The 13483-nt window shown below is 36.0% G+C and overlaps 1 protein-coding gene across 1 annotated transcript in view; it reads right to left on the bottom strand.

Moving 5' to 3' along the window:
• Positions 1–13483, bottom strand: part of LOC106657818 (solute carrier family 26 member 6-like) — a 69426-nt gene that overhangs the window by 8125 nt on the left and 47818 nt on the right. The window contains exons 11-14 of the mRNA XM_023463232.1: positions 10824–11096; positions 5039–5221; positions 1150–1454; positions 318–1062 (exon numbers count right to left, since the gene is read on the bottom strand). Of these exons, the coding sequence (XP_023319000.1) occupies positions 318–1062; positions 1150–1454; positions 5039–5221; positions 10824–11096 (1506 nt within the window). The remainder of the gene's footprint in view (positions 1–317; positions 1063–1149; positions 1455–5038; positions 5222–10823; positions 11097–13483) is intronic.

Genomic DNA, 13483 nt, shown 5'->3' with positions numbered 1-13483 from the left:
TTCCGAAGCACGTTTTTAAACTTCAAAAGCGTATCGACACCGGTTCCGGTCACTTTTTTGACTTCTGCAGCCCGGCTTTTTTCATCTGAAACCTTGAACTTTCAGCTTAGCCATGAGCCCAGGTGATACAAAAAATTTTTGCAAAAACGACCCGGTCTAATGTACATCTTCCTTATTAACATCCATAACTGTATGAGGTACTGGATCGAAATTCGGTGTCAGTTTATTTGTCTTGAACATATTTTTTACAAATACTTGCTCTCCCACTTGTAGATCTTTGTCAGTAGCGTGTCGCTTTCGGTCCCCATATAATTTACCTTTCTCATCTCTTCATCGTTCGTCCAATTTTTTCCAAAATCAGAAATGGTTGGTAACTTGTCCCTAAATTGTCGTCCATAGAACAGTTCTGACGGTGTTTTTCCGGTAGTTGCCTGAGGAGTGCTATTGTACATCATTAAATAGTCCATAAGATCTGCTTTCCTGTCTTTTTTTTCTATTTGACTAATTTTTAGTCTTTTTAGCACGCTCCTATTTTGGCCTTCTACTTCACCGTTCATCTGTGGCCAGTAGGGAATGGTAGCAAGGTGAACGATGCTACACTGCCTACAAAATTCTGCGAATGTATCACTTTTGAACTGAGGTTCATTGTACGAAGTGATTATTGATGGAAAACCTAATCTGGAAAATATTTCTTTTGAAACTTTAATTGTGTCTTCAGTGGTTGTGCTTCTCATGATTTTTATCTCCTTGTATCTGCAGTAGTAATCAACTACTAAAAAGATGTAATATTTACTTGGTAAGGGCCCCATGAAATCTAATGACACATCCGCCCATGGTGCAACCGGGAGTTCACGTCGTTTCATTGGATTTGGAGGATCTGGTGCAGAAACTAGGGTACGACCCTTACAATTTTTTACTATATTTTCTGCATCTTTATCGATTCCCGACCACCATACTTTTGTCCGCAGACGCCCTTTCATGGCTACTATACCTGGATGACCTTCATGAGCTGCTTTTAGGACCTGTTGTCGCAGATTTTCTGGAATGACTATTTTATTTCCTCTTAAAAGTATTTCATCTTGAAAACACAATTCCGTTTGAAATATTTTATAATTTTGAATTGACTGATACAGGCCTCTTCATACAGGCCTTTTCTGATTAATAGAATCTTCTTGTTTATTCTTGATTCTTGTCGGATTTGGCTCAGCGATACTGCCACAGGTCGGCTGTACTACGATCAGATTGATATAGTTTTCATTGTCGAACGGCTGCTCTTGTTTTATTTTGCACAAACGAGAAAGAGGGTCTGCAATATTTGATTTGCCTGGTTTGTAGATTATTTTATATTGGTATGCTTGTAATCTTAGAACCCATCGTTCAATTCTAGCACATGGCTTGGATTTTTCTCCAAAAATCACTTCTAGTGGCTTATGGTCAGTGATCAGTTCAAATACCTTACCAAACAGATATGTTTTGAAGTGTTCTACAGCCCATACTAAGGCAAAAGCTTCTTTTTCCGTTTGGCAATATCTTTTTTCCCTTAGTAATCGTGTGTATCATCAGCTATTTGCTGCATGGCCCTTTGTTGCATTTATGCATAGTTCTTACTGCATGGCCCTTCAGATTCGTATGAACTTTTTAATGTTATAACCTCTTTCCTCTTGAGCGAAAGAACTACATTTCATTGTGTTTTTACAACTACGTTTGTACATTTACCTGGTGTTTAATGTAGTTTTTCTTTTCATATGTATTGTAACGGGGAACAAACTTAGTTTTAAGGCTGGCCAGCTCACACGTCGTGAAATCAAAAGAGACTATCAATTCCGGGTTACAAAATGATTACTCGTCGAGCCCGTTGCTCGACGAGTTACTTAAGTCCAGTGGTGTCGTTCGTGTGCCGTTGCTTGGTGAGTCATCTGATCGTCGAGACCTCGGGTGGCTGAAAAGGGAGGTCGACTAAAAGGAAGAACTCGCGTTTGACAATTTAAAAAAATGAATAAAGATTCTCGTTGTATTTAAAGTGAATGCTCAGTAATTTTGTACAGTGACTTTTACAATTCTCGCGAAACAAAATGTCGGAAGGGAGGCCGATCGCTCGCTCGCAAATACAATTGATAATCGCTTACTCGCTGTTGTTCGCCGATGACTGGTCGAACTCGCTCGCAGGATCTTAGGTGTAGCGTGGTTCGTCGGGGCCTGGAAGTAGCTTTTCGGCTGGTACAACGATGGCTCAGTATGTTGCAGTGCAGTGTTAACCGGGTCTGGTTCGCGCGTATTTATTCGGAGTATCTCCGGCGGGTTCTCACACACTTCACTGCACGCGATTTACAAAATTACAAATATCGATCGATCGCGGTGTGACTAGTCACGCTGGTGCACGGGTCAAGATTGACTCCTTTCTCTCTCATTCGTCGGCCCTTCTACTCACGCGTGTTCGCTGCTGTCGTCTGCTCGTCGTGCTCTCTGCACGGCGAGCTTCGCGCTGACGGGTCTATTCGCGCCCGCGGTTTTCAATTGAATTTAGAAATTCCATTACAGTATATATCCTCGTCGCCAATTGTACTGTCGTCGCTTAGAGATTAAAGGAAGACAAGGCCAAATAATGTGTAACACTTTTACTGTCTTTTCTATTCGGGATCCAGCGTTCAAGTGCCTCATCACTCGCCACGAAGTCCCTTCCTCGCCGCGCTCTCGCGCCCCTCGTGAACTCCGCATACACTACAATAACCTTTAACAATTTCATATTTTTTGTAACGATTGCGTATAATTTATCATCTTTCCAAATAAAAAAAATGTAAAATTAATTAACGATTTTTTTTTAATTTACATTTTTACAAAATAAAGTCCTTCTTTGTGTTAAATTTTTTCATATTTTCCCTTGATTGTAGAGTCGCTTAAATAACCCGGTTCCTACTTTCTTGTCCGTAAACTTTTGAAGAAGCCTCCGTAACTAATTTGACGAGTCTCTCCACTGCAACAGTATGGCACGGATATTACTCGAATTCCCAATCCAAAAATATATCAGCGTCTGATGATCGGATTGTTAAAATTTCGTCACTTAATTTTTTAAGAACTGGCGCTGAATTGTATGAACCATGATCAATCTATCATAAATTGCTGAATTGTATGAACATGACCAAGCTATCATATTATAACAATGAGAGGCATCGAAATTTATTGCGGGAAGTTTGAAGCATTTTACTTCTTGCGTCTAGCGTTTGTCACACCATCGATAAAAATAAGTAAAGTCCGAAATGGCAATTCATTAAAGTGTAGAAAACGTATTATCCACTGCAATGGCTTATTGATAAGTTTTTCCATACGCCAAATAACACCATTTTTCCAGCCAGTATTTACAGCTATTTCGTCGCAACCAATAATCTCTAAATTTTCAACACCTCCTTTTCAACAAGTAAATTGTGAAGTCCTTCACTGATATGCTGCTCGGAACCTTATTGAGGTACAAAATGACTCAAATATTTTGACCTTGGCTCAATTAAAACGATTATATGCTCTTCTTTTCTTATATTTTTTTTTATATTTATTCCCATTTCTTACCTGACAGAGAGTATTATCTTTTCTGCCATCAAAATAAACGGCCGTTAAATTAAATTCGATCGGTTTTTTGATCAAGTAGTCGTTTAAGTAGTTGGCGTTTTATGAAATTATTTTGAACTAAAATAAATATTAGTTTCAAATAGGACTTAGGAAAAGTATTTTTGCAATCTTTATAGTTTAATTTGAAAGAAAGGCTGCATTAACTTTAGATCAAAACAGCAAGTAAAATGCTACCTTTTACAGCGAGTGATTGTATTTTGATCGCCTAACTGGCAGATGAGAGATGAGAACGGAACTTCAAAAAAACTATTGGATTTTTCAAAATTAAAGCAACTTACAGGGAGAGCTTTTCAGGTGCGGGTCATGGATTTGCTCCAAAATTTTTTTACGGTCTCCTGGTACCCAATACTGAAGCTCCCTATGCTTAGTTTGATCCAATGGGCCTAAGGGCCCATTTTGTAGAGAATTTTCCACATTATAAAAAAATCTTTGTTATTTTCTATATCAAAATAGAAGTACTTAAACGAAAAAATAAGACGATCAAAAGTTTTAAAATTTTTCAAAGAATCTGCTTGAATTTTTTCAGAATTTTTGTGACCATCTATCACTTAATTCAAAAGGCCCAAATGTAACCCTTTTTTTAGTAGATTTTAGGACTTCGTAAAGAGAGTCGTAGATGGTCCCAAAAATTCTACAAAAATTCAAGCAGATTCTTTGAAAAATTTTAAAACTTTTGATCGTCCCATTTTTTCGTTTAAGTACTTCTATTTCGATATAGAAAATAACAAAGATTTTTTTATAATGTGGAAAATCCTCTACAAAATGGGCCCTTAGGCCCATTGGATCAAACTAAGCACAGAGAGCTTCAGTATTGGGTACCAGGAGACCGCAAAAAAATTTTGGAGCAAATCCATGACCCGCACCTGAAAAGCTCTCCTTGTTAGTCCAGTCAAATTTGTTTTGAACGTGAAAAAATTCGCAGCCGGCGTATCTCACCGGGATTCGTTAGAGTTTGATGATAGGAATGAAGTTATAATAAATGCCACAGTTGAGTCGATTGTAATTTAAACAATTGGGCCCTTTAATATTAGGAAAATCGGTTTTTCGGCTACAGATTGAAAACCGTAAATTGTATGAAAAGAAGTTTTGGACAAAAGTAATAGGTCCTTGCAAATTCTTCAATTCGATATATGTAACGTTGAAATCGGTTCATTTGTTTATTAAAAACGCTTCAATTGTCAATAATAATAAAAGGGACTTACAGACATCGTAGGAATACCTAACGAACTCTTGCATTGTTCATTTTTCGAGCGGTAAAAAATAAAAATATATTATTTTTATCATAGATTACAAAAGTAGAAGTTATTAACTTTTGATTTGAGCCCACCTAGGTATTTCTACGATGTTTGTTAGTTCCTTTTATTAATTTATTATTGACAATTGAGGCGTTTCTCAGATAAGTTAATAAAAAAAGGTTTACCTTTTCCGAATCTTGATGTTCGTGGATGGTATTATCGTTCGTGATAGTTTTTTTACCAGATGATAGCTCTTGATTTATAATAACATCAGCTATTTTATATAATTCTCTTCGAAATTTCGTTTTTGAAGCAAAATTCAAGCCTCCGCAGTAGTGGAAAATTTTAATTCCAGGTATTTCGACTGCCTATCAATATAAACAAATGTGGGATTATACAGCAAAACAATTGAAGCATGATAATAGTTTTATTTTAAGAAAACTTTCATAATCTTAAAAAAAAATGAGAATAGTTCACCATATTAGTTAAGGGGACAAATACACCTGTTATGAACTAATAAAGTAGGTCTAATTATTGTAAATAAATATAATATTCATACAGCGGCTACCCGTACAAAGGCATGCGTAAACCGTCTCTTGAATTTATGTGTGAGTGTGCTCGGCTAACATACGCTGACTCGTTAGAGCAGGTCGTATATGTATGTAAGTTTGCGTATGTGTGCAAGGCGCGTACGGAGAAAGCGTGACACGCGGGCGCGCGAGATGAAACCTGTGTCAAATGATGCAAATTCAACGAATATGAGGAATAAAACATAGTTTTACGAGCACTCACGTGTTTCTTCATCACCGGGAGATGACACGCCACTAAGGTCACCGAGCGACCCGATGAAGCGGCTTAATGCTATAAGTAATTAAGATTATTCTATTAATTTTTTCAATTTTGTTGTTTGTGTAGACTCATTCGTTATATCAGTATTCATTATGGATTCTTCCAAAAAATAATCTCTGAATTGTAAATTTTCCTCTTCATCTAGGTATACTTTTCTAATCTCTTCAGTTACTGTTATCCAGATTTTCCTAAATTGATTTCTTTTTGTTATGCTTTTTTTCACTTTTGCGAAAACTTCATGGTTTAATATCAGTGTATGTAATGAGGCTGATTGTATTTCATCAGGCAGGATAAACTTTCTTCCATCTGGAGTTTCAATTGAGGTTATGCAAAGCACATTTGATTTCCCATCTGCACTACCTCTCACTTTGAATTCAAACTTCAACTTTTCCATTGTTTCTATTTTCTTTAAACGTGAATGTTGTTTTATAATATGATAGTTATTTATTTGATTAACGTTGGTCTGGGGTACGATTAGTAAAATAATAAACTGAAAAGTTTCTCTGTAAACATGAGATTATATTATATCATAAAACTATTTACAACTTATTTATAAGATTCATTCAATACCTGTAAACATGAGAAACAAAATTCAATGTTTATTAATTATAATTTTGTCTCTCACAGACTAACAATTACTTTAACAATTACACTTCAACTTATAATGTTGTTCTCAGCTCAATAATTACTTTCCAAGTCACTTGCTCGTATCACGTGTTATCGCTTATCAGTACTCTACCTTATCTACTTGACTAACGCGGTAGAATTCAAATCCTTAAGAAGTATACTTCTTATATGAATATTCTCACAATATGGTCACACAAAAACTTTTGATGGTGTTGTAACGTCCTGCGACGAATAGCCTACGCCAAGGCAACCAGCCAATTCCGCGCTCCGACTTAACGCGCCTACACGCACCGATCCGGCCTACAAGACGCATCGTTGAAATATTCAAACTAAAAAATATTTTAAAATCAAAAAATATATCTCGCTGTCTTACTTGTACATAGTTTGTAACTTGTAGTTCAAGCGTATTACTTACATGCTCGCTTTTCACACCTTTCACCGAGCCATGTGTTCACCGATAAAACCAGATTTCGACATCGAACAATCTCGATCTTTTTTACATGTGGTTCTGATGAACAATGCTTAAGGCAATATTGCTTAAACAAATTATGCCACGATGTAGTTGAAAATTATTACTAAATACTAATTGTTGAGACGATCGATAATAAACTCGACCACTTCCATAGTTAACAGCCGACTCAAGAGCCGCTGGCTTATTACATTACGATGTGTTAAACATTGATTTAAACTATGAAAATGGCCTAGCGTAAATCAATCAAACAAATAATGTTTAGTTAATTAATTATTTACCTTTAGCGATTGTTTGTTATATTTCCGTCGCGTTGGACAGAACTAATCATTATTGTCAATCATGCGTTATCGAATCTATTTTATTTAACTTAAACTTAGATTAAATAAATAGTTGTAATTAGAATTGTTTAAAATGGATTAAGTTCAATTTGTACATGGATGCACAAATATGTTTAGTATGATTAAACGTTAATTCTGAGTTACAAACTCGGTTACAATTAATATTCGTTCATACGATATTTATACAATTATTAATTTCCGCATAACTAAGTATACGTATGCTACCATTATATATAATATTAATATTGATAAATATGAATTAATTAACCATTTTCCTGAGTAACATTATAGCGGAATGTATGAAAATTATTATTAATAATCATTTTTGTAACTAATTATGTATTATGAGGTATCGTTGGAAAGGTAATTTTCCCTACCATTCTAATTCACAACTCCTATATTTTTATTAACAATACTTTTCCAGCCTCCTTCATTTAAACATTTAATTCTCCCATCCTACAACTCCCACCACGAATCTGTCGGCTGGCCCCGCTCGATCGGCCCGACTTTCGTATAAATACCCGATAGCTAGCCCAGTAAAATCATCTTTTCGATCAGTCTTCGTTCGACTCTTGAACGAGTAACATCGTAGCTATCATCGCTCTCTAGAGTTAGCTACTCCGCCCTAGTGGGACTTATCGCACAATCCGTTCCTCTCGCCTTCCGACGAACTTCAGTTAAATTATTTCAAATAAAGGATATCACTCAATCAAGAGTAAGTAATATATATTCAATATACCTTTCCATCAGCCTACGACTCTGACTATTCCTCCCGATAACTTTATTCAGTTGCTATCGACACAATTGTCGTATGCGCAGAATAGTTATCTTATATCGTGATTCTATTCAGGAGCTACTGGTTGTTGCCATATGCCCAGAATAATCACTCTGCAATAATTTTATTCAGCTGCTGTCGACACAACTGTCGTATGCGCAGAGTAGTTATTGTATTTCCTCGTGGTTTTATTTGGGAGCTATCAGTTTATTGCTGTATGCTCAGAATAATCACTCTACTTCCTATAACAATTGTATTCAGCCGCTATCGACATTACCATTGTATGAGCAGAATAGTTGTTATATTCCTCGTGATTTTATTCAGGAGCTATCAGTTTATTGCTGTATACCCAGAATAGTCACTCTACCTCCTACAACAATTTTATTCAGCTGCTATCAACATAAATATTGTATGCGCAGAGTAGTTGTTGTATTCCTACGTGATTATATTCAGGTGCCGTCCGCTCATGCCGTATGCCCAGTAGGGTGGGCCGTTTTTATGCTTTTTTCTAGAATCGATTTGTAATAGTGATTTTCTGTTAGTTTCATGTACAAAATGAAAGCTCGTACAAGGCAGGCGCGTACAAATGATTCTTTCTATCTCCTCAACGTCGATTAATATTTTTTTCGCTGTTTTTTGCTCAAATTCGCCTTTTTTTCACTCTACCACGCACCAAAAATGTAAAAATGATGTTTTGCGATTCTAAACTCCACGATTCATCAACTTATAGGCTAATAAACATATTTCAACCATCACCTGAGCTCAGAATTAAGATATGGAACCACGTAATGCGTATAAAGCCGGGATTTTGGCTGTTTTTTTCCCATTTTACCCGATTTTCGACTACATGGTCGAGGTCGATTTTTATATTCAACGCCATCGCCCGCGGTCTCTTTCTTTTCTTTGAGATAAGTACTAACAAGAAAAATGTCCACTGAGGTTATTTTTAAAGCAGGAAAAATTTGGCGCGCTCCAAGAAAATCGGATTTTTATGAATTTCTTAAAAAAATGGATCGTTTCGACGTGTACCTGGAGTTTATTTATTGTGGTATCTTAATGCAAAGTGCATCGTCAAAAAGTACTATTTTCAACGAGAAATTTAAAAAAAAAAGAGTTCTCTACGATCATTTTAGCGTCCTGTAGGTCGTTTTGAAGATACCATTAACCAAATGCCACGTTTAGCTAAAATCGACGCGATGTGAGGCATCTTACGTATACATTCTATGGTATCTTCAAAACGACCTACAGGACGCTAAAATGATCGTAGAGTCTTTTTTTTTTAAATTTCTCGTTGAAAAGAGTACTTTTTGACGATGCACTTTGCATTAAGATGCCACAATAAATAAACTCCAGGTACACGTTGAAACGATCCATTTTTTGAAGAAATTCATAAAAATCCGATTTTCTTGGAGCGCGCCAAATTTTTCCTGCTTTAAAAATCACCTCAGTGGACATTTTTCTTGTTAGTACTTATCTCAAAGAAAAGAAAGAGACCGCGGGCGATGGCGTTGAATTTAAAAATTGACCTCGACCATGTAGTCGGAAATCGGGTAAAATGGGCAAAAAACAGCCAAAATCCCGGCTTTATACGCATTACGTGGTTCCATATCTTAATTCTGAGCTCAGGTGGTGGTTGAAACATGTTTATTAGCCTATAAGTTGATGAATCGCGGAGTTTAGAATCGCAAAACATCATTTTTCCACTTTTGGCGCGTGGTAGAGTGAAAAAAGGCGAATTTGAGCAAAAAACAGCGAAAAAAATATTAATCGTCGTTGAGGAGACAGAAAGAATCATTTGTACGCGCCTGCCTTGTACGAGCTTTCATTTTGTACATGAAACTAACAGAAAATCACTATTACAAATCGATTCTAGAAAAAAGCATAAAAACGGCCCACCCTACTGGGCATACGGCATGAGCGGACGGCACCTGAATATAATCACGTAGGAATACAACAACTACTCTGCGCATACAATATTTATGTTGATAGCAGCTGAATACAATTGCTGTCGGAGGAGATGATTATTCTGGGTATACGGCAATAAACCGATAACTCCTGAATAGAATCACCGATGTTCACTGCGACTATTCTGCGCATACGACACTTATGTCGATAGCAGCTGAATAAAATTGGCAGTGAGGGGAGTGACTATTCTGGGCATTAGGGTGGGCCGTTTTTAGGCTTTTTTCTAGAATCGATTTGTAATAGTGATTTTTTGTTAGTTTCATGTACAAAATGAAAGCTCGTACAAGACAGGCGCGTACAAATGATTCTTTCTGTCTCCTCAACGACGATTAATATTTTTTTCGCTGTTTTTTGCTCAAATTCGCCTTTTTTCACTCTACCACGCGCCAAAAGTGGAAAAATGATGTTTTGCGATTCTAAACTCCGCGATTCATCAACTTATAGGCTAATAAACATGTTTCAACCACCACCTGAGCTCAGAATTAAGATATGGAACCACGTAATGCGTATAAAGCCGGGATTTTGGCTGTTTTTTGCCCATTTTACCCGATTTCCGACTACATGGTCGAGGTCAATTTTTAAATTCAACGCCATCGCCCGCGGTCTCTTTCTTTTCTTTGAGATAAGTACTAACAAGAAAAATGTCCACTGAGGTGATTTTTAAAGCAGGAAAAATTTGGCGCGCTCCAAGAAAATCGGATTTTTATGAATTTCTTCAAAAAATGGATCGTTTCAAGGGGACCTCCTGTAAATTTAGAGACACTTTTCTAGTATGTAGGGATGAGAATATTTTGTTTAAAGGGTTAGTAAGAAACCTCAAAGTTTACCAATCTCAATTTTTATTTTAGGTCTTTTTTCTATTAAATGAAATAAAAAGGATTTTAAGGTGTATGTGTCCCCTTAATTGATCGCCGTTTTAAAAAAAATATTCATCATGAACATACCTTTTTGAATCTCTCTGTATCAAGATAAATTTCAGTTCCGGGTAATCGTCCAAGTATACAAGTGTATGGTCGAGTTGAAAGAGCTAATAAATTAGCCAAACATACTAATGCTCCAACCATCAATCCGTACTCAATATCAAAAATATTAACTGATAAAAAAGTGGCTAACCATATTGTTGCATCAGCACTTGATAATTTTAAGAAACGGAGAAAATCCTTTATTTGCATCAGCATGCCTTTGAGAGCCACAACTATGATACTTGCTAAAACACACTTTTAAAAGGTACTATTTTTATTAAATATATTATTATGAGAATGAGAGATTAAACTGAGTAACTTTTTTGTAATCTAACTATTATAGCTGGTTCTTTATACTATTAACAATTAATAAATTAGATTTTACTGTTATTCTTGCATAATAGGTTGAGGAGAAAGAATGAGTAATACAAGACAAAATTTTTTATTTTTCCACAAAACTAGTCTACTTAACAGATGAACGTCTTCGCATCCACGAATATAATTAATAGGGTATAACCTTTACTATGTAGCTTGACCTATTTCTTATTTTTTCTATAGATTGTACTGTTGGAGTCGCGTAGATTGAAGTTGGAATGCTGCGCGAGCACGTTATACTATGAGAGTGTCCTCCCTTTAACCCTGGTTGATGTGTCTCTATATTGCACATATTAAAATGGGTATATTGATCTAGATTCGTTGCGTTGTTTTGTATAACCCCAGGCATTTGAGCTTAAATCTACTGACTATCTGCCAAAAGTGTTATCTAAACCTTGGTGAAAAACATCAAATAAGACTCGCTTGAGTCTTATATGAGCACGCCAAATTATTGGGTGAGTATCAGGTAAGTATAATCTGAGTCTCATTTGAGTCTCATATGAAATTAAAATCTACATAAGGTAACTATACTTCGTGATTTTTTAGTAACCTACATAACTTGACAGCGAAATTCTAAGTCAGTTATTTACAAATCGAGCGCATCGATGTTGTCAACTTGACAGCCGGCTCAGAGGATTTCGGCAGAACTTATTGATACATTTTCGCGTTTTACTACTTTGATTTTCTCGAAATCTATCAAGTTTTGAGGAAATTACAAAGGAACTTTCGACTTAGAATTTAGGGTGCACGGAGAAAAAGACTGTAGTAATGGCTAACATTTCTTCAGCAAATTTCGCTATGTTCGCCGTAACAAGTGCTCAAGAGTCGGATTATGGGATTTTTTTACTATATTAATACATGCTAAATATTACTATTATATTGAGTTACTTTTGTAACTATGTATTTAAAATTTTTTTTAAGATATTCTAAAAATTGCTATATTACACAATAAAAAACTTACGATATACTAGTGTTTTATCCTCGCTCGCTAAAGCACACTCGATATTTTAGATTTTTTTAGAGAAAATTTTGATTTCGATTTAAAAAGAAAAGTACTATAATAGTACTTATATAGTACTATTATAGTACTTTTTTAATTGCAATCCAAATTTCTTTGTTAATTCATTTTATAACAGGGTTTTTATTCATACGTGGGAAAGGGCAGCAAATGATTCTGGCGAGAAGAGTCGTGTTCAGTTAACAGAGAAACGTTTATAAACAACACAATTTAACAATAATTAATATGAGTGAATGAACAAGGCTTGAGCCTTGGATAAGAATTAGAAAAATATGATATTACATCGGCCACTGCCGTTTCAGCATAACACATACGACTAGATCTGAGCCGAGCCGTTACTATGCTAGACGCAAGCCAGAGAGAGAGAGAGATTACGGGCAAAAAGACGAGCAAGTACTTACGTTGTTTGAATTTTTTCAGAATTTTTTGAATCGTTTATTACCCTTTTTCAGAGGTTTCTAAATTTTGCAAGAAAATCATCAAATTAGGGTCTCTGAAAAGGGGTCGTAGACGAATCAAAAAATTCTGGAAAAATTCAGACAGATTATTTGAAAAATTTCAAAATTTTTGATCGGTGCATTTTTTTGTTTAAGTGCTCCTTACTTGATATAGAAAATCTCAAAGATTTTTAAATAAAAGATAAACCCCTTATAAAATGGGCCCTAAGACCCATTCAATAAAACTAAGCATATGGAACTTTATTATTAAGTTCCTGGAGACCCCAAAAAAATGTTGGTAAAGATCCGTGACCCGAAGGTGAGGAGGTCTCCTTGTCAGTTGCAAAGCTGAGTGTGGTGAACTTGAAGGCGCATGAGCTGGCTACTGTTTCCAGTACCACACCTTCGCGCAAGAAAAAAGGTGGATCCTCTGCAAGGAGTCAAACATCCATGGACTAGGAGTCGCTGAGATCGGAGCTTAACGGCAAGAACGTTGATTATCTGGCAGCCCTCGACGAGAAATTTGAAGCGATGACAGATCAATGAAAGATCTGTAAAATATTCATAAACCACTCGTGGATTATATAAGGAAGGCCAAGGCAATTTTCAAGGTATATCTGAACTCCCTTGACAACGTCTTGCAAATTACAGAGTATTAAACAGATAATCAAAATTATCAAAAGGATCAAAATGCACTTTTTTATTCAAACCAGATTATCACCAGTCAAGATAAGGATGAGATGTGTCTTATGTCGAAAGGAGCTACCTCACAAACCGTTTGTACAAATGAGAATGAGATGTGTCCTACGACA

The sequence above is a fragment of the Trichogramma pretiosum genome, unplaced genomic scaffold (assembly GCF_000599845.2).
Source record: "Trichogramma pretiosum strain Unisexual culture from Peru unplaced genomic scaffold, Tpre_2.0 scaffold87, whole genome shotgun sequence".
Classification (NCBI taxonomy): domain Eukaryota; kingdom Metazoa; phylum Arthropoda; class Insecta; order Hymenoptera; family Trichogrammatidae; genus Trichogramma; species Trichogramma pretiosum.
Note: the sequence above shows the minus strand (reverse complement) of the source record. Positions and strands in the feature narration are given on the sequence as shown.